The sequence below is a fragment of the Opisthorchis viverrini genome (assembly GCF_000715545.1).
Source record: "Opisthorchis viverrini unplaced genomic scaffold opera_v5_23, whole genome shotgun sequence".
NCBI lineage: Eukaryota > Metazoa > Platyhelminthes > Trematoda > Opisthorchiida > Opisthorchiidae > Opisthorchis > Opisthorchis viverrini.
The window spans coordinates 2,008,686-2,027,621 of NW_008751679.1; the positions used below are offsets into that span (position 1 = coordinate 2,008,686).

General features: G+C 44.8%; 1 protein-coding gene across 1 annotated transcript in view; it reads left to right on the plus strand.

Moving 5' to 3' along the window:
* Nucleotides 1-585: 585 nt before the first annotated feature.
* Nucleotides 586-18,936, plus strand: part of T265_02038 (hypothetical protein) — a gene marked incomplete at both ends in the record, with an annotated part of 38,569 nt that continues 20,218 nt past the window's right edge. The window contains 6 exons of the mRNA XM_009166186.1: nucleotides 586-676; nucleotides 709-879; nucleotides 917-1,050; nucleotides 4,211-4,408; nucleotides 9,496-9,610; nucleotides 17,609-17,681. Coding sequence (XP_009164450.1) covers nucleotides 586-676; nucleotides 709-879; nucleotides 917-1,050; nucleotides 4,211-4,408; nucleotides 9,496-9,610; nucleotides 17,609-17,681 — 782 coding nt within the window. The remainder of the gene's footprint in view (nucleotides 677-708; nucleotides 880-916; nucleotides 1,051-4,210; nucleotides 4,409-9,495; nucleotides 9,611-17,608; nucleotides 17,682-18,936) is intronic.

Genomic DNA, 18,936 nt, shown 5'->3' on the forward strand with positions numbered 1-18,936 from the left:
GGATAATTGAGAAAGTTCAACTTCCTTTTGGAAACTGAAAAAGCATAACGGACAATCTTCTGCCTTCTCCGACGCAATGTGACAGTAAGCCAACTTGGGTCACCAGGATTAATGTAACCTGTCTAGGACCGGTGAAAGCCTCGCGCATGCATGTGAACTGAATGAAGCTTCCGAACGAGGCGCGTCGTACGGTTGTTTCGCTACAGGGGCTGCGCCTATTATGAGCACCTGTTACCGTGTTACTGAACCCACAACAGAAGGTTGTTATTGGCCATCTGGCTGCCTTTGGAGTATTCTGTTCTGCGCTGTTGCGCTTTTGACTTATTTAATATACAAGCCTCCACAGTTGGTGGAGAAACTATCTCACTGTAAGAGGCAATTAGAATTTAGTCGAGCACTGCATTTCCTTTTAGTGACGATGTTCCTGAATACGTTGTCGCCGAAATTCTACGTCGCGTTGACTGGAACAAGTTCTCTCATTTCTGGGATAATATTGGTAACGACTAATCTTTCGTTAACTCGCTGTAGATATTCGAGTGGTGGTACTTCAGAAAGTATGGAAAGTCGTTCATAGAGCAGATTTCAATGAACCACATTTACCCCTTGATTGGTGGTACAGACGATGAAAATGACTGTGACAGCGTGGACTCCAACGGTCCCCTTACAACTGCTCAGGGTAATGGAAATTATCGATATTAACTGGTTTAGAATGCAAAGTTTGGAGGAACCCGTACAGTTTGTTTCGCGGTGCAGAGTACCAACGATTCTTCCGCGAAACTAACCGAGATCCATTAACCTATTATGATATGAACTTGTCAGCCCAAGACCATCAGACCTTCTTTACTTGTGAAGCTGATGCTGGTCGGCCTGAGTACGAACGTATGTGTGACGTTGCTTCTCTCCCATTTGCCCCTAGTGATGCAGATGGCCTGGCGCGAGCGCAATCACGAAGAGAGACTCAAAAAAACCAAGGAAGCATTGACAAAAAACCCAGAGTGTGCCACAGCGATGATTCTTTTGGCCGAAGAAGAGTGTTCTCACATCGTCGAAGTACGTTTTTATTGACCTCACTTGGAGCATTGAAATGCTGAGGACAGATAAGCGGTGCTTTTACTGGAAGGAGTTGGTAGTTATTGAAAGTTTCGTGCGGGTATGTAGGAATGCGCCGCAAAAAATGACCAGCAAGGGGATTTTCAACCCCGATGGATATTATTCAAATTAGTTGATTCTGCGTCCTTTTCACGCCATCACAGTTCTTCCGGAACTCGGTGGTTTACACGATCGAACCGACGGGGGAACTTGTATTAGTGCGGTCTGTTCCGAAGTTTGGCTTGCTGCTCGAAGAGCAATTTCTGTGGATGCACGAAATACGGAGAAAGTGATGTTCCCGGCCATGTTTGGTCACAGTAAAGAGCGAAATTTACCGGTGAAGAACGCAAGGAAAATAAATTTGCCTGGCTTTTAGGGCTTTTGGGTTAGTAAGAAGACCATCTGTAAAGTGATCGTAAAGTGGCCGGCTTGGGTTCTCGACCTAGTGAGGATGTGATGAATTGAAGTATGATTAATAGTGGACGATTGGTTTTGCAGTTTTTTCCCATGTAATTCTGTTCGTTTGTTTCTGTTAGTGTGTACAACGAAGGGTAAGTTATGATACAAGACGGACCAGCAGGTACAGTCCACTAGGACCGAAATTGTTCTCAAATAGTGGTGTGTAGCTCGAAAAGAATTTAGAATAGCTTTAGCACAGTTATGTGGCTCACCACCCTCTCATTTCCTAGGGTGTTAATCTGGTCCTTTTAGCGTCAATTAAAATGAATGCCTGCAATCATTACAATTGCAGGACATTTAACCTTTGGGTTCGAGGCAAAGGAAGTGTTTTTTTTGCACTGATGAAGACTTTTGTTTTGAAGTTCGTTCATTTGACGCAAGGTTTCGAACTGCGTCTGGTGTCTCCAGTCGGTTATGTATGGTTGGATGTTATTCGCATGTCTCGTTGAAGGAAATTAACTGTGGGAGAACTTGACTGTGATTTACAGATGTAGCTAGGTCAAACGGATTCAATTTTTGACTTGTCATATCAAGGAAGGTCATCTCGCGGTGAAATTAAGCTCATCTGTCCTTTTCGTGATGACTTCACTAATAAGTAGAGTGGAATGATTTTCTATCAGCAGATGAAGGATACCGGTGGAAATAATATCCGGCCAGAACTCACAAGATTATTCCTTAGACAAAAAATTGGAAAATGACTCACAGGTGCTGGGCTATCTCAAAGTATTATTATCTTGGGATGACGGATCTCGGCCGTTGCTTTTCAAAATATCCTTAAAACTCTTCTCGACACTGACGGTGAGTGCATAGATGTCACTGTAGCCGAGGGCGCTTTCCGTCCTACTGGGTTTGGAGTTGTACACTTGCACTTGTGTATTGGCATTTCAGAACTCAATCGGAATGAGATTAAGATTGCATACTGGCCGGTTCTCTAGCTGGGAGCGAGATGGCTCAGCGGTTAGAGCGCGAATTTACTGATCAGAAGATCCGTGGTTCGAACCAAACTTCTTCCTCTCGACTTCCCAAGTCAAGGCTTGGGCAACCTGGCAGTATCCCAGCCCCCGTGCTTCCTTGGAGTGGTTTGGTAGCTAGGCACCGAAAGGGTGTTACAGCTGAACGATTTTTTCAAACACTTCCAGTGAAGATCGAAATGTACAACAAAAAACTTCCAGTAATTTTTCGCAACCCGTCGTTGTTCTGTCTTTTGTGCCAGCGCGAAGATAGTGTCTTTTAATTCAAACACTTTTACTCCGAAGATCAAATTTGTGTCCAATACGGTCCTGCAAGCCATCAGCGATTTCTTATGAAATCCATCACAGTTTCTGTCAGTCCTATGCACGTTGTTTCACCCTTGCTGGATTTTTCCAGCAGCAGTGGTGATTTCCACTCATTTAATGGCATGAACCAAGTCAGCGGCTTGATATGACAGTTTCTCTGTATGAGGGAGAACGATACCTGTCACATATTCCTTTAAGGTGGCACCAAACATCGCTGAATGCATACGTGCCAGTCTGGCGCCTACCATTATCATCAACCCAAGGATGGGATTTTCCACATCATTGATCTCCTTCTTAGCATCCCATAAAACAAGGGTTATTAAATTAACATTGCTGGCGCTTCTCTAGTTTCGCACAGTGAGACGGAAACCAGCTCTCGATGAAAGGATGTGTTGTTTACTTCTTTGGCTTTAAACTACAGCCTCCCCCCACCTACTTGTAATGAATGGTAGTGCGAACTGTTCCAGTATCCTTTTGCATGCGCACTGCCTTTCAGCATTCCAAATTTTCTCACTCCACATACTGGGATGATATCCCAAACCAACACCCGAACTTTAAGTAATTCTTGCACGAGGCTCGTTCCTTGCTGCTTCAATGCCCTGATCGCCTAAAGTTATCGTTTTATCATAAGATGCCAAGTAGCTCTGTTTCATGTTCCATCATTAGGAGACCAATTCATCGCCAACCACTACGTGTCAGTTCATTGCTAGGCTGCGGGCCTCTCCTGTGCCAATGAGTGTTTATTTTTCAGAGATGTTTACAAAGGTATTCGCATTCTTTTCGGAATTCTACTTCGCATTTTCACGTAAGTTTCATAACTGTGTTCACTATATCACTTCAAATCAGCTGAATAAGGTGTTACGTCATTGACATCAACTTAGTTTGACTGTGCACCCAACTCATTCAGTCCTCTCGTCAAAATCCAGACGACCCAATGGGACATAAGGTTGACGGAAACTCGGGGACTGCGCCTACCTGATGAGCCCCAAGAAGGGCGAAACCGGTCATGGGCTGTCGAAGAGTTTTCAGCAACCTTGTAGTAGTTTCCTTTATGAAAAAAGGTGTTACGTCATTGACAAACTTAGTTTGGCTGTGCACCCAACTCATTCAGTCCTCTCGTCAAAACCCAGACGACCAATGGGACATGTTGTTAGTTCCATCTGGCTCTCATTATCTAGCTAAATATACCACAAGTAAACCGTAGAATAAGAAGTTAACCATGGTCTGTCGCCAATTTTTCTGCCGGTGTCTTCTTGCAAGTATGGATAGGCATTAGCTAGTATCCATGGTGGGTCTTCTGTCATACCTACTGTGTTTCCCACAGAGGTCGACCGATAAAATTGAGTTTTTGATCCGACTGGTTTTTTTGTTCTTTTCTCTGTTAGGTTGAAAAAATGTACAAACAAGCCCACAAAGTGGCAGAGGCAGCACTTCGACGGTCTCAGCAAACGCAAAATCACAGCCCGGCACACGAGGCCATGTATCATCGAGACATTCACGTATACGTGTTCATTCGTCGACGGCAAGCCATGTGTGCCAGGAAGCTTGGAAAGTTGAAAGAAGCTATCAAAATGATGAAAGATGTAAGTTATCGATTATGCGTTGGATTCTCAACCAGTCACACTACTGTCCTTTTCCGTTAGATTTACTCGACACTCTCCGCCGGGTGCTATGCTAGTGTAGCGTCACTGATGTTAAAAGAACTGGACTGCCATGTTGTGCGCTGAGCGTTACTACGATAGATGTAGGAAGCAGCAAATCATGGTCCTTTTCAATTAGTCTGGCACTAACGTACATTATCACGCAATACTTTATGTTTCACTGTCCCTTTGAGTGTAGTCATCCAGTTATCGCCCATATGAGCACCTTGCGCCAATAGTCGCTTGAGCGTCACTACGCTTCGGAGGTTTGAGAATTTCCCAAGGGGACCAATACAGATCACTACCTCATACCGACTTTGGTGTTTAGTATCAATATAAACAAGTTCATGAACTGCTCAGATACAGATTATTTCTGGTCCAGTGACATAAATTTCAACTTTCATCAACAGCCTCCTTTCCAGACGCGCTCATTCCGGTTAGTTCACACCAAGGGAAGGAGAAAAGGGGAAAGGAGAAGCTCTATGGATTAAGCAGACTGATGATATCAGGACAGGAGGACCGTTTGGACGAATGATGTGAACGCGAATCCAACAGATCCCGAAACTGCCTACAACTAGGCATATAGTGGAGCTGCGTTGATCCTAAAATTGGCCATACTTGTGAAAACCTGTGGCTAGACTGATGGTATACACAGGTGTACTGACTGGCGAGGTTAAATTCCGGTGTGGTCATCAGATGTTAACAGACTAACAGATAGATGAAAGTTGCGATCGTGATGTTTGTGAAGAGTTGCGCCGACTTACTCGCTCTGTCTGTAATTATGAGACCTATTCGCACAGCCTCTACTAGAATATATTATTTAGCCCTGTTGCGAGAGTCGAGAGAGAGGACGAGATTAGAAAGGAGATAGAATAGAAGGACGTAATGTACGCTTTACTCGTCTAATAACGGTAGTACATGAGCTGAGAATATAGAGTGGGAATTACGAGTTAATGGGTTATGCAAAGGTATGGTTTATATGGTCATGACAAGCCCCGACCAATCTAATGGTGGGGAGGCGTGGCACAATCGTTTAACGTCATGAGATACGTATACAAAGCCCGTTGTTGGTGTCCACGCAGATCAGGAGAATCAGTCGTCGTGCAGGTCTTGGTCAGTTTAATGCAACGGACTCATGAAAACACTCGAATCACCCATAATATGTAGATTCAAGACGTTCATAGTTCAGAGCACAACACTTATTCACTACTGCACGCAGAGTAGGTATGGCAAGTGTCTTGGAAATGGGCACATTGTACGGTGCCAGGACATAATCGAGCCGGACTCGGTTTGGTGGTGTAACCTAACACTCTATCTCACCACCTTGTCCCCACCGGCTCGTTCTATAGTTTGCTCGTCTGATCGACCGAATGTTCGTTTATCAGGTCCTTTACTCTTATCTCTCTCTTTTGCTGTGCTGCAGTGCGGACCTATTCTGTGCTGTTTTGAAAAAATGCAAAATATCTAGCCCCATTATGATTGTAACTCGTTTGAATGCTCAACTGACGTCAATGGTGGATTCAATGCTCGGAGGCCGCTGTTTGCGTGTTCACTGTCGCTCTTTAGGATGTCAAAGCACTCTCTTTATAAGCGCTATCACTCATAAAGTTGATCACTCCCGGACGGTCTGTTGTTGATTTCCACTTGTTTTCATCGGGAGGACACGGTTCCGAAATATCAATCGACAACTAACTGTATGTGTATTATATTTATCGTTCATTTCCATTACAAATCAAAGATGATTCAAGCCCTGGTTTTCTTGTTGATGCAAACGCAAACGCTTCATAAATGCAATACACGCACCAGTTTTCCAAATGAAATAAAAGTCTGATTCGGTTTAGAAGACTGTGTCTACCTGGTTGGTCTCAAACATGGTAAAACCAGCGGGCTTTCACTGACCTTCGTATTCAGCCAATCCATGAATTGGGTTGGTAGCCAAGGATCTGAAGTTGTGAAGTGCATCTGGAAGGTGCTCAGCCTGAAACAGTCCAGTCCATGGATCATTCAATTCAGTCACACTAAAACTGCATAAAGCCGGATATAAGAAATAATTATCGTCCGAGTATAGAGTTAATTTTTGGCACACATGGAACCAAGAACCATGCTGAACGATCCCGTGCATTTGAAGATTCAAAATTTCCTTGTGTTCCCATTGCAGCTACGATCTGTCCATTATGCTTGATTGCACAGGGGCTGTCGAAAGAACGAAATGGCCCACGGGGGGGGGGCGAGATGGCCCAAGTGGTTAGAGCGCGAATTTACTGACCGGAAGGTCCGTGGTTCGAACCCGACCTCTGCCACTCGACTTCCCGTGTCTAGGCTAGGGCGACCTGACAGTATCCTAGCCCTCGTGCCTCCTTCGTGTGGCATGGCAGCTAGGCACCGAAAGGGTGCTACAGCTGAACGACACATCGAAAGGACGGTGTTTCTTATCAAACAAAATGTTGGTAGTTCAGGTTTTACAGATAGCTGTTGTCTTGTTCGCCGAGCTAGGTAATCTGGTCGCAAACTTTTGGTCATCAAACGAGCTGAGGTCAACAGTGCCCTGTTAGTTGCCAGTGCACCGTATTGCGTCGGTGTGCAGGTGTTGGTCGGTATTGTGCTTGTAATTACGTAGTTCTTGACGCGGGGGTGGGTAGCCCCTAATTATTATTGGTCATTTGGAGTGGCAGTCCCGTTTCTTGAATGGTTAGTTAGCTCTCTGGTTGATCGGAGTTTCCTCCGACTCATTCCATAGTCAATTTGACCTAGCAATACCATGATTACCATTCTTGCCAACTAATTCGTCTGTTCCCTCTGAGTTGTCCGATCAAGTTGGTGATCCTTTGCTCTTAGTGCTATATTCTAGTTGGTTGAGTTTATGGCGGAGTACTGTGGTTTTATGAACTCGCATACCATGTCCATCCGCGTGCTATGACCTTGTTTTCTGGATTGAATTGGTGTGTTGAAACCTTTCAACTGCTTCAATATGTTCTTTTACCGTGTTTTTCGTACTGTTTGTCCAACATAGAACTTGTGACAATCCAGGCAATTAATTTGGTGAACAACTTTGTTCACGGTATCGTTGTGGATCTTCTCTTTGAGCCTTGAAATCACATTTATCAATGTAGCCGTTGGTTCGTGGGCTGTTGAGAGTTCTTTTGGTTTTAGCAGATGTATTGCAAGTTCCGATTCATGTCTGATGTATGGGAGTATGATCGTTTGTCTGTCCATGTTGTTCTTGTTGCCTCAGAAGGTCCTTCTTGCTTCAGATAAAAGTCCTTGGGTAGGCATTTTTACTCTCAAAATATTCAGTATAGATAATTTCCTTTCTTCTCATTTCAGTTGTATTGCAGTGTGCCTCCGCTGTCCTTTTGCGTGCACTTTTTGTGGTTCGTAGGGTGGTTTTTGTTCTAACTCAACATCTGCTCCGTCTTTTTGATAAATGCAGGTTTGAGGGTACCCATCCATAGTCTTACTAACCAGTGTATTCAAGAATTACGAGCGGTCTTTCTCAAGTGTCATAGTGAAATGGACGTCTTTGAATGTGGTCTTGACTGATTCATGTGCGTACTACACTAGTCCGTTTCATAATGACTCCGGTGTCACCTACATATCGGATGCAGACTGTGGGATTGATTATTAGTAGTGCGATGTGCTCCAGTTTGTGCATCATTGTCTCGATGATTTCGGATATGGATGATCCCATTGGAGTTCCCCTCGACTGTTGGTAAATTTGTCCATCGAATGTGAGGGATGTATTGATGCAAAAGTTCAATAGTTTGCATGTGTTCTCCGCCTTTATTGCGCCTATTGTGTTTAGATTGCTCTGATGCAAACGGTTCCCTTGGCAAAATCATGGCTGACTGACGCGAGTTGGGCAGTGACGTCAAACGAGAGCACACTTTCGTCATTCTTCACCTTGATATTCTGCAGTTTGTTGAGAAACTATCCATAATTACTTATTGTGTGTTCTGGTCCAGTAAACAGATGCTTTGGTCGCCTCCGTCAGTCTTGCATTTGATCAAAGCGGAGTTTCTTCATTATTTCCCTTTTGTGAACCCTAGGTTTGGCGATGCTCCAGTCATCCGCCCTCATTTTTCATCGTTCCTGGCTTGTCTCGTGTGTTTCTTGTAGTTTTCTGAGTGTCTTGGTGATGTGGCTGACCAGTTTTGAAGTGGAGCCTTGATCAGTCAGCCGACAGGTGTTGACATCATTCAGTAGTTGTTTGGCCTCAATGTAGTCCGACTTGTCCAACACGACGATTAGTCTTTTATCAGCCAGCGGTATAATGATCGACTCATCCTTTCGCACTTTTCTGAATGCGTCTTGTTCTTATTTTAATATTGTTGGCACATTACCACTCCTTGTAATCATTTTAGAGGATGAGTTTCACGACTGTCCGCTGAACCTAGAGGGGAGATTTGTTAGCCGAAGGTATACCCAAGTTTAAGCCACAGTTTTAACTTGTGGTTCGTGCGGATATAGCACTGTTTTGGTGCCTAACTGCTGCGCTACCCGGGGGGCTGAGTTACTGTCAGGTTGCCCAACCCTAGGTATTCAACTGCAGGTATAGTTTAATCGTCATAAAAGGGCCAAAATTGACTACCATCTTACGCTGTTTTCTTTCTACAAAACGACAAACCGAACATTCATCGGTAATTGGGTACGGCTAGGGCGGTGATCGAATACATACATGACAGAAATATAATATGAATGACGGATGACTGACAGCCATTGAACAACTGTGATTAGTCGCAAGACTCTTCAGAAGCACGCATGCTCGATGGAGAATAGGGTGCATGTGTGATATGAGTAGTTATCAGATTTTCTACCGATTTTCACCCGTTCTCGCTTTTCATAGAGGCTTGTTTCTTTGTGCTCGTGGTCCTGCGATCTCAGAACTTCTTTGTGTGCACAAGCTGCCGTCACGTGAATTGTCTGTGGGGTTACACCAGAAAAGTTACAGACCACACACACCGGACACAATTTAGTTATTTCTCCAGATAACCCCGAGTAAATTATGCCCAAAACTTTCTTCCCCATTACAGCTGATCAAAGACTATCCAAACTTGAACTTGTTCAACATACACGAGAACCTGATCGAGTGCTATTTAGCTGCCCAGCAGTATGCGGACGCACAAGCATTTCTGGCCAAATATGACGGTGAGTATTGCAAGTCGTTGCTTCCAGTTATACTGTGCTCTTTGCTATCGTTTTTGAAGCTGCAGTTGACCTCCAAGTGACACAATGTGAGTGCTTGTACTGAACTTCTGTACTCGTCACGAACAGGCTGCGTTCATCACAACAGGAGTTGTCCATCTCTTGTCCGTAAGGTGTGAATCAGCTTTGAATGTTCCACCCAAGTATGTCTTTTTTCTGGCCATAGTCCGCGATGTGGACATTCACACTGCTCGCCATGATAACTACATCTGCCCTCTCTGCTGATCAATACATTCTCAACAGCTTTCGATAAAGGCCATCTTTCCCAGCCTTTTAGCTGTACTAATTCAGATACCACAAGCAAGCCTTTTTTTACGGAATAGAATCACATTCATCCTGACTGAGGGACGCAACTTTACAGCACATGCACGGCTGGAAATACGATTGGAATTCAAACCATCCAAGAGGCATTGCATCAAGGCCCCCCAGTTACCCAATGAGTTAAATGTGGAATATCATGCTCATCGTAATCGGTTTTAGATGCGTGACCGCGTGCTTGTTTGGGAGGCCCACGATACCGTCAGAAAGGGAAATCAAAATTCTGATAAATGTCTTCGTTCGCTCACAGGCTTCATGTGGATGATGTTTTTGAAGCTAACGTAAGAGTTATTTAGGGTTATTTTGCTTGGCGGAACAACGTTCGGTTAGCTGACAGCTGAGCGGATTAGCGCGGATTGGTTGAACAATGGGAAGGTGTGGGGGGTGGAGGTTTAGAATCCAGTGCGCATGTAGCTGCCTGGGCGAATACTGCTTCACAATCGTTCAGGCTGAAGAAGTGGCGTTGTTTCGCTTTTGACCTGATGGTCTATATAACAAAGTACTTGACTCGAGTTTCGCTCTTGTTAGAGCTCATCAGCAGGGCATATCCAATGGCCGTGCCGGGGTTTGAACTCCGGACACCTGACATGCGAGGCGAACGTGTTACCACTATTCCACTGAAACTGAACAATACACCTCCCGCAAAAACCATCACATGCATCAACAAAGTTGTCCAGCCGGTTTCAAGCGTCTGTGGCGCTACCTGACTGGGAAGTCCTGACAAGCGGGCCAATCGATCGTCACAACCAGGACAGTTACTGGGCCGTCGTATCGATGATGTGTTGGGCATACTAATCACATCGCTCAAGTGAGAACACGTTCACCCGTTCAGACGTGAGAATAGTGGTATCACGTTCGCCTCGCATGTCAGGTGTCCGGAGTTCAAACCCCGGCACGGCCATTGGATATGCCCTGCTGATGAGCTCTAACAAGAGCGAAACTCGAGTCCAGTGCTTCCCCCCTTTGATGTGGATTCACATGAATAATTGCGCCAGGACAGGAGGACGACTGTTCAAAACGAGAGTGATGTGAAACTGAACAATACACCTCCCGCAAAAAAACCATCACATGCATCAACGAAGTACTTGTAAGATGTGAGGATTATTTCGGGGCCTGCTGCATAATGGTCGTAGAGGGTAGCATGTGTTGGGTTTTCTTATGAGACTCACTTAACTCAAAACTGCGACACACTTGTCTGTGGGGGTGGATTGGTCAATCGTGGAAACTCAGAGAGTAGGGCATGGATGCCTGCCTCTTGCTGATGCTGTCACGGTAGATGTGTTGGGGTGTGCATCAAACTTTTGATCAGACTATTTTTTAGCGTCACTGGACAATGTGCTTGTAGTCATACTCAACCGTTAAGTAATCGGAGCCTACACTTTTGAGTACTGACCCTCTTCACTGAATGGTAGCACTACTGCTCTAATGAATATGAACATGCTGGTTGCCTTCATAACCCTGTCGGAAAGGCTGGTGCGGTCTCAGCCTCCTTCCCCCAACCGAATCGTATTATTACTATTACTCATCGTACGGTTGCTCACTGCACTTCATCGGATTGCTCCCACTACGTCTCTCTGGCATATTTGAACCCTGAGGAACGAAATTCCAGCCGTTACGACCCACCGATTCATTGAGCCCGAAATGACCGAATGGTTAAGGCACGAATTGACGACCGGAAGGTCCGTGGTTTTAATCCCGACTGCCCCTGTCTGTGCCTGGGGATCACGACAGTATTTGAACCATCTTGCTTTCTCTGGGTGGGATAGCAGTTATGCACTAAAGTGGTCTTACAGCTGAACAACTTTATTCTGGTTTATTTCAGCACTTAAGCCGGATCACCATGTCTGCATGAGAATTCTTTTAGTAGGAAGATTTCATAATCTTTTTTACAGGTTATTCATGCATGTATGTAGTAAAAGCACCACTAACAAAAATTTGTTGCACTGTATGATATCCACTAAAACGGATAACCTTGGCTTCAATTTATCTCACTGCCGATAGTGTACCCTCTCGTTTAGTAGATTTTAACCAAAATTCAGCTACAGATGCTCAGTTGTTCATCCAGGAAAGATGTTGAAGTAGAATTTATTCCCTCGTCTCAAACGGGCCCAAACATTCTTTCGCGAAATCGTTTCCATTCTTTACGCAAAAGAGAAGGGTGTATGCAGTTCCTATGACTTCCTGACAACGATAAAAAATCTAGCAAGATTTCCAACTTGCAAGTGGTCATCTTCGAAATTCGTTTATAGTGTGGTAAAAATTGCAAAACAGACTCATCCTGGAACGTTTGCTTCAAACTACCCAAATGGACAGGTATACAGTAGGCTATGTGAACTAAGCTAATTCGTGAAATCAGGGCAAAGCTTTATCAGTGGTCAGCCACAGAACTGAAATATGTTGTGGCCAGTGGCGGAAGTAATAAGCCATCTCATCGAAACATGCTTGCAACCGACAGTTATGTTTTCGAACCAGTTTCACGCAAACGACTGGTTTGATAGCGCAAGGGAAATCCATTTGCTGTAGGAGGAACGCTTACCGAAGTACATTGCAATGTATGTGCGTGGGCTTCAGCAAATTGAATTTTTATAGTCATGGTCCGTCCAGCTAAAGGACTCCTCAAGGCAGAAATGTTTTGTGGTTTCTCTAGTTGCTGCTCCATGCGCGTTGTGAGCGGATGTTAACTACTCCGTGACCTTCAACTCACAGCCGACCTCAGGACTGAACACCGGAGAATGAATTCAGTAATTGCTATAAACCATCATGGGAATATTTAAGCTGTCAGTCATCTACGATAGTATATCTTGGCCCTGCACCCGGTGCTTCACTCATTTCTGCTGGAGGTATGATTTTTATCGAACAAATTGATCTGCTCAAGGTGAAAGTCTCACATGGATCTATATGGTGTGTATGACGAAACTACTCAGCTCAGGCAAACCACCTAGAGCACATGTTCACAAGTTGTTCAAAAGGTTTGCTGTCCAATTGGTTCACTTTTTCCTTCACCCGGCAACTATTCATCCATGTGGGCTGCCTACTATAACGCATTAATCATAGGTGTTGTACGTCTCAACTTTCCCTCGTTCCAAGCCGGTTTCGCGTTTAAAATTTGTGGTGTTCTGTTCGACAGTTCCCATGTTTTGTGCAAGACAATAATAAAAAATAATCCTTTCGGCGCCTAGCTGCTATGCCACCCGAAGAAAGCGTGAAGGCTGAGTTGCCCGACCCCAGATAAGATAAATCGAAATGCTGCAACCTTATAAATAATGTGTTACGTCTATACGCTGTATTGCGGTATCTCGAATATCCTAACGATTGAAAAATAAGGCGGTCTGGTGCAGCACATTCAGTTGAAGAACGTTATCATTGAGGGATTAAGCTGGGTTTCAGGTGAGTTTCCCTTGAAAACTAAATTGGTATGTAACTGAGTGTATTTGTTCAATTTGGGTTCAACTAGAACGTAAGATTGATGGAAACTCGGCGACCGCGCCTAGTTGATGAGCCCCAAGAGGGACCGAGGCGGTGGTGGACAATCATAGAGTTTCCGATAACTTCATAGATAGTGTGTTGCGCTCATACAAATGTAGTTTCAACTACTCCGTGACATTTGTCCGCCTAGTGTTGGCTATCCTTTCAGTTTGCAGTTATAATAAAGGCTTTTAATAAGCGAATGCCATCAAATCATAGGAAAATCCTACCTGGCAAAACCAGGGGAAGAAGAACGAAAAAGCCCTCACGGCAAGGAGATGACTACTTTTGCTTCCAGCGTCTAAGAGGGAACTATGTTTCAGTGTGTCCGTCATAAAGGGACAGGACCTTGGTGTGACGATTTGTGTACCTCGAAAACCCATTGAGCTATATTGGGGGTGTCCACGCGACACTCAGAGTCTCACACCAACTTGGTCAGTGGTTAGAGGTCTGACGAACACAGTCTCCTGGACCTCCGCGTTGGGGGTCAGAACATGTGTGGCGACTTGTTCCGTAGAAATTGTAATGCATTTGCATCTTCCACCAAACACTGCTGGCTTGTGGTCAGGCTCTTGAGCTAAGGGCTTTGGTTGGGGACGCTAATCGTCCTCCTGTCTAAGGTGTGGGCGTCCTGGCAGTATCCTAGCACACGTACAACCATGAATTGCACATATGCCAATAAACTCATGCCACCTCGGCGGTCGAGTGATGCCATCAGCAGTGCTAGGAGTTTTGCCTGTGACATAGCGCTACTAGACCCACCCAAGCACTGGATATCAGAGCGTGCTTAAATCTCGGAGAAATATCCCAACTGGTCCCGAACACAACTTGACCATAAGAATTATAAAAGATTAAGTGAAAGTATACGCGCGAGCCGGCCGTGAAGTTTGGTAGACACGGAAAGCCAATGGAATGGAAGAGGCTCAGAAATCTGTTAATATCCGAAGATTATTTCATCTGACCCGTGCAAATGGACCCCGGAAACCATCTGTGAGCGGAACCATCAAGGATCGAAATGGAATGACCATCTTGAGTGAAGAAGAATGCCTCGACTATGGGGTCGAATACTTCAAGCAACAGTTGTGGCCATATGCTGTCACGCATCTGAAGATAACAGTTGACGTAGAACCCTGAACGGTGAACGTGAAACCCCCTATGGCCTCGGGGATTTATGACTGTATATGTTCGCTCAAGCGCTTCTGTTCCGGACGACCTCCCACCCACATTGTTCAAACGAAGGAGTTGAAGTTCTCAGTCAGCGCTTGTCCGATCCGTTTGCTTGCGTTTGGGAAAAGTAGTCTGTCCCAGACAACTGGGGAGAGTCGGTGATGGTGCCTGTTTTCAAAAAGGGGCGCGTAGTGAGTGTGGCAACCACAGGGGGATCAGCTTGACCACGGTTGTAACGAAACTGTTGGCATCAATTGTGCTTCGTGTCTTATGACGGCTCGTGAAACACTGACTCGAGCAGCAAGCAGGGTTCCGGCCTGGTAGGGGTTTCGTTTATCAAATCTTAACACTTTGTCGGGTCATATGTACAAACGACCCACAGTTCTAGTATTCCTGGATTTCCAAGGTGCATTGGACTCGGTTGACCGGTCCGTTCCCCTTGACACTCTGGCCCAACAGGAAATGTTTCGAATACTTGTGAACATGAGTTCTTTGTATTATCAGACTTCCGGACGTGTGGGAGTATACGGCGTGCTCTCCAAGAGCCTTCGCACACAGAGGGGTATCCGTTGAGACTACCCATTCTCTCCACTCCTATTTGATTTCGCGATCGATGAAATAAGCAGACGAACGCTGGAAGGTCTTTGAAACCATGGTGTTCACATAACTGTTGAGGAAAAACTTGTCCATCTGGAACATGTAGACGATATAGTTATCGTGTTCGAAGAGGAGAAGGCGCCGATGTTTTTAGATGAACTGACCAAGGTCGTCCCGTCCTTTTAGTATGCACTTTGCACCAAAAACATGTAAGGTAGATATGTAGTCACTGAACACGCCACTTGCAATCCAGGGAAAGGCACTCGAAGTTGTGGAGCGTTTTACTTGCCTTGGAAATTGTGTTAGTTCAGATTTTAGTGTGACAGATAAGGCCAGTGCACGAGTATGCAATGCTCAGGTCGTGTTTGTTAATTTGAGACACCAGTGGCGTCCCTGAATCCCAAGTGACATGTCACTTGTTGTCACATGTTGTATGACTGTGATCTGAGACTGTCGATCTAAGACTTTAAGGGGAGGTTGCATAAGGGAACAGGAAGCTGTTGCACCATGCTTTAAAGTCATATCCACTGACCTTATTTGCAGAGAGATTTCCAGTTCCATATATATACATCGTTGATGGATACCGTGTTAGCTTATGTATTCACACCCTCTGTTCAATTATATATCCCTAAACTAGTGGCTCTGCACAGGAGTAATTCAGCCGATCGATATCCTCCAGTGAAGTTCCTTTTGGTATCTTCTCAGCCAAGAGAGTTTCGATTGCCTTCAAGATGTTTGTGCCGCTTGACTAAAAGTTTAAATCCGCATAAATAGGGTTTAATCTAGAAATTTCTGCCCCAAGAAAGATGGGATGGGGCTTAATCGTTGCTCTGTTTCCGTGCTTATGCTTTTTCTGTACGGCGACGGGGTTACTTGGGCTTGTGCGATGTGGATTGAAGTGGGCTGATAAGTAGGGTCCCTATGGAACTGCATAAACCGAAGCAAAACTAGTCAGCTTTCGAGTACGTCGCCCACACCAAGTACGTCGAGTAGTACCATTAAGAACATTGAGTTCTGTAGCCTTTGATATCAGTCAGAGAGAGGGAGAGAGTTCAAGTTATCTGAGTTTCTGCTGTGGGTTTATATATATATATAGCACTAATCATTTGTTGGTGACAGAAAGTTCTGTTTATAAAATGACCAGATGTCCACGAGCCTGTATTACATCTGCAGGTTCGAATAGGTGATCACTGACCAGTAAGCAGCCGAGATTCAATTGGATCTCGAGTTGGAAAGCTTTAAGAACCAAGTCTGAGGGGTTTGGTTTAAATAGCTTCAAACGAGCTCAAAATGGTTTAGCGGTTAAACGTGAAACTACTGACTGGAAGATCCGTCTTTCAGTTGGTCCTCTCCAGGCTTGGAGCCCTGCCAGTATGTCAGCCCTCGTACTTGCTTCGAGTTACACGGTAGCCATACACCGAAGGGTACAACAGATGAGCGTTTTTTCACTGCAGTCTAAGCAGACTAGAAATATGACCAAAACTGGTCGAAAGAATTTCCACGGTTACTGTGAAAATGGGCGTTCAACGACAGAACTTGTGTTTGCATATAACCATGAAATACTTGTTTGTAGATTCTTTTGCGGAGCTGATTTTTTAATTTGAACACTGATAAAAATTCACCTAGATGGTCAGCTCATTCAGGGAACCGAAGTTCCTGTCGGAGAAGGTAACGTGTGGTATGTAACTTCTTACTCAATCATCCTATCCAAAGCTGCCATCCACCCGGATAAAACTTGACGGTTAGGGTCCTATCAGTCGAAATGCCACGATGGAGTTCGAGTTATGTACATACCGACCAGTAGTCTTAGTTTTACTGGGACACGAAGTGTTCGAATTAGTTGTTTCTGATCACCGATGCGCATGTGGATGAGAGTTTAAAGCTTGGATTGAGCAAAAGGTTAGCGTTCGCGGTATGGGCTAATCGACTGAAGCCCTCATCTCCAGACAGTCACATCTATCAAGAGTGTGTCCATATATCAGGGGGGCGAATGGACTCAGTGATAAGAGCGCGAATTTACTGACGGGAAGGTTCATCGTTCGAACCCGACCTCTACCTCTCAGCCTCGTGTCTAGGCTTGGGCAACCTGGCAGTACCCCGACCCTCGTGCCTCCAGGTAGCATGGCGGCTAGGCACCGAAAGGGTGCTACAGCTGAACGATCTATATCCGTATATTCTGATACTTCACTTAAGGTTTCTCAGTGATTTCCATCTGTTTGATTTCTCGAACCCAACTATTGCCTTGGCGCACTTTGTTTCACTTCTTCGTTCGGATTATCACACTAACCAAAACTAGTCTTATGTTTTACACGAACGTCTTTATGCAGGTTGTTTTCTCTGTTTTCGGGCGTCGTTAATCGGTCGATGCATCATTTATTTTTCATTTTTTGACAGATATTCATTACCCCAAATCCGCTACCATTTGCTATACTGCTGCTCTGTTGAAGGCGAGACAGGTTGCTGACAAGTAAGTCCTTGTTGGAGATTTCAAATGTTGTGTTCAGTGTTTATTAAAGGGACGAAACGTAGATTGGGTGCTGCATCAGCCCACGCAGTATCCGCAGTCATCGTTGTCCTTTGAAAAAAAAGCGATCAGACGAACTAGCTGGATCACCCATATTCGTGCTTTTCTATCGTTTTTCTCTGGATCCACATATTCAACAGAAACAACTTTTGAATATCGCTACTCCATTGCTTTGTGAAAGACGTGCACTGTTGTTTAATTCTCAGACAAGAATTTCACGAGATGTTTGTGTAGTGCGGGTGCTTTCATTCACGTTGCTGGCAACACTTTTGTGAGAATACTGACACTTCACTGCCATTCAACCGCCTCTTTTTATTTATATGAAGATGCCCAACAAGCATTGCCTTGTTTTTCCGACAAGGCACGTCGCCGAATTTGTGCATTTTGGCACTCGATAGGGGATCAAAACTAGTTTGGTTAGACAGAACAGGAGACGCTCGAAATTGATAGGCTGACTCGGGACGTTAGGATTGAAGAACAGGATCAAAGCGGACGAGGAGAGGAAGTAAGCTGGCTGTACGTAGTATTAGGAGAGCCCTATTCGCCTAAGCATAAGTCTTCACGACTCAATTGAATATCTCGTTTATGATGAATGAATGTACTGTACAAATACCACCGCCATATGTTACAGGTGGTCGTATATTCGAGATATCGCAGTATATTTTCTCGACAGAACACCAGTGTAATTTGCAAATGAGTGCTTCGGCAATGACGGACAATTTGGTGTTCAAGTAGGTTATTAGGTTGACGGAAACGGGGGACTACGCCTGCCGTATGAGTTCAATGAGCGGTATTGGGCTTTCCAAAAAATTTCAGCAACCTTAGGTGCAATGTGTTGTCGATCCAGTTTAACTTCCCCGGGTGATTGTTTCGGGTGGGTAAATTTAGTCCTCAGAAGTTCGCCATGTTACACTAAATCTATAACCCTGGAGCCATTCGGCCACGCCTGTCTGGCTTCATCAAAATAGTCTCCAGTGAGTGAACAAACAACGCTCTGACCGTATGCCAACAAGCCACCTCAAGCACGCATATTTATACTGAAGAGAACCTTGTCGAAGTTTGATACGTTTGATTAAAAAACGTGGAATTTGGTTGGATGAGATGAACCTAGTAAAGCAGCCATACTTCGTACAATGTATATAGGTGTTTTTCCAGTACGATTTTTTCTCAACCATGGTTGCTTACGGCTGATGCTGTA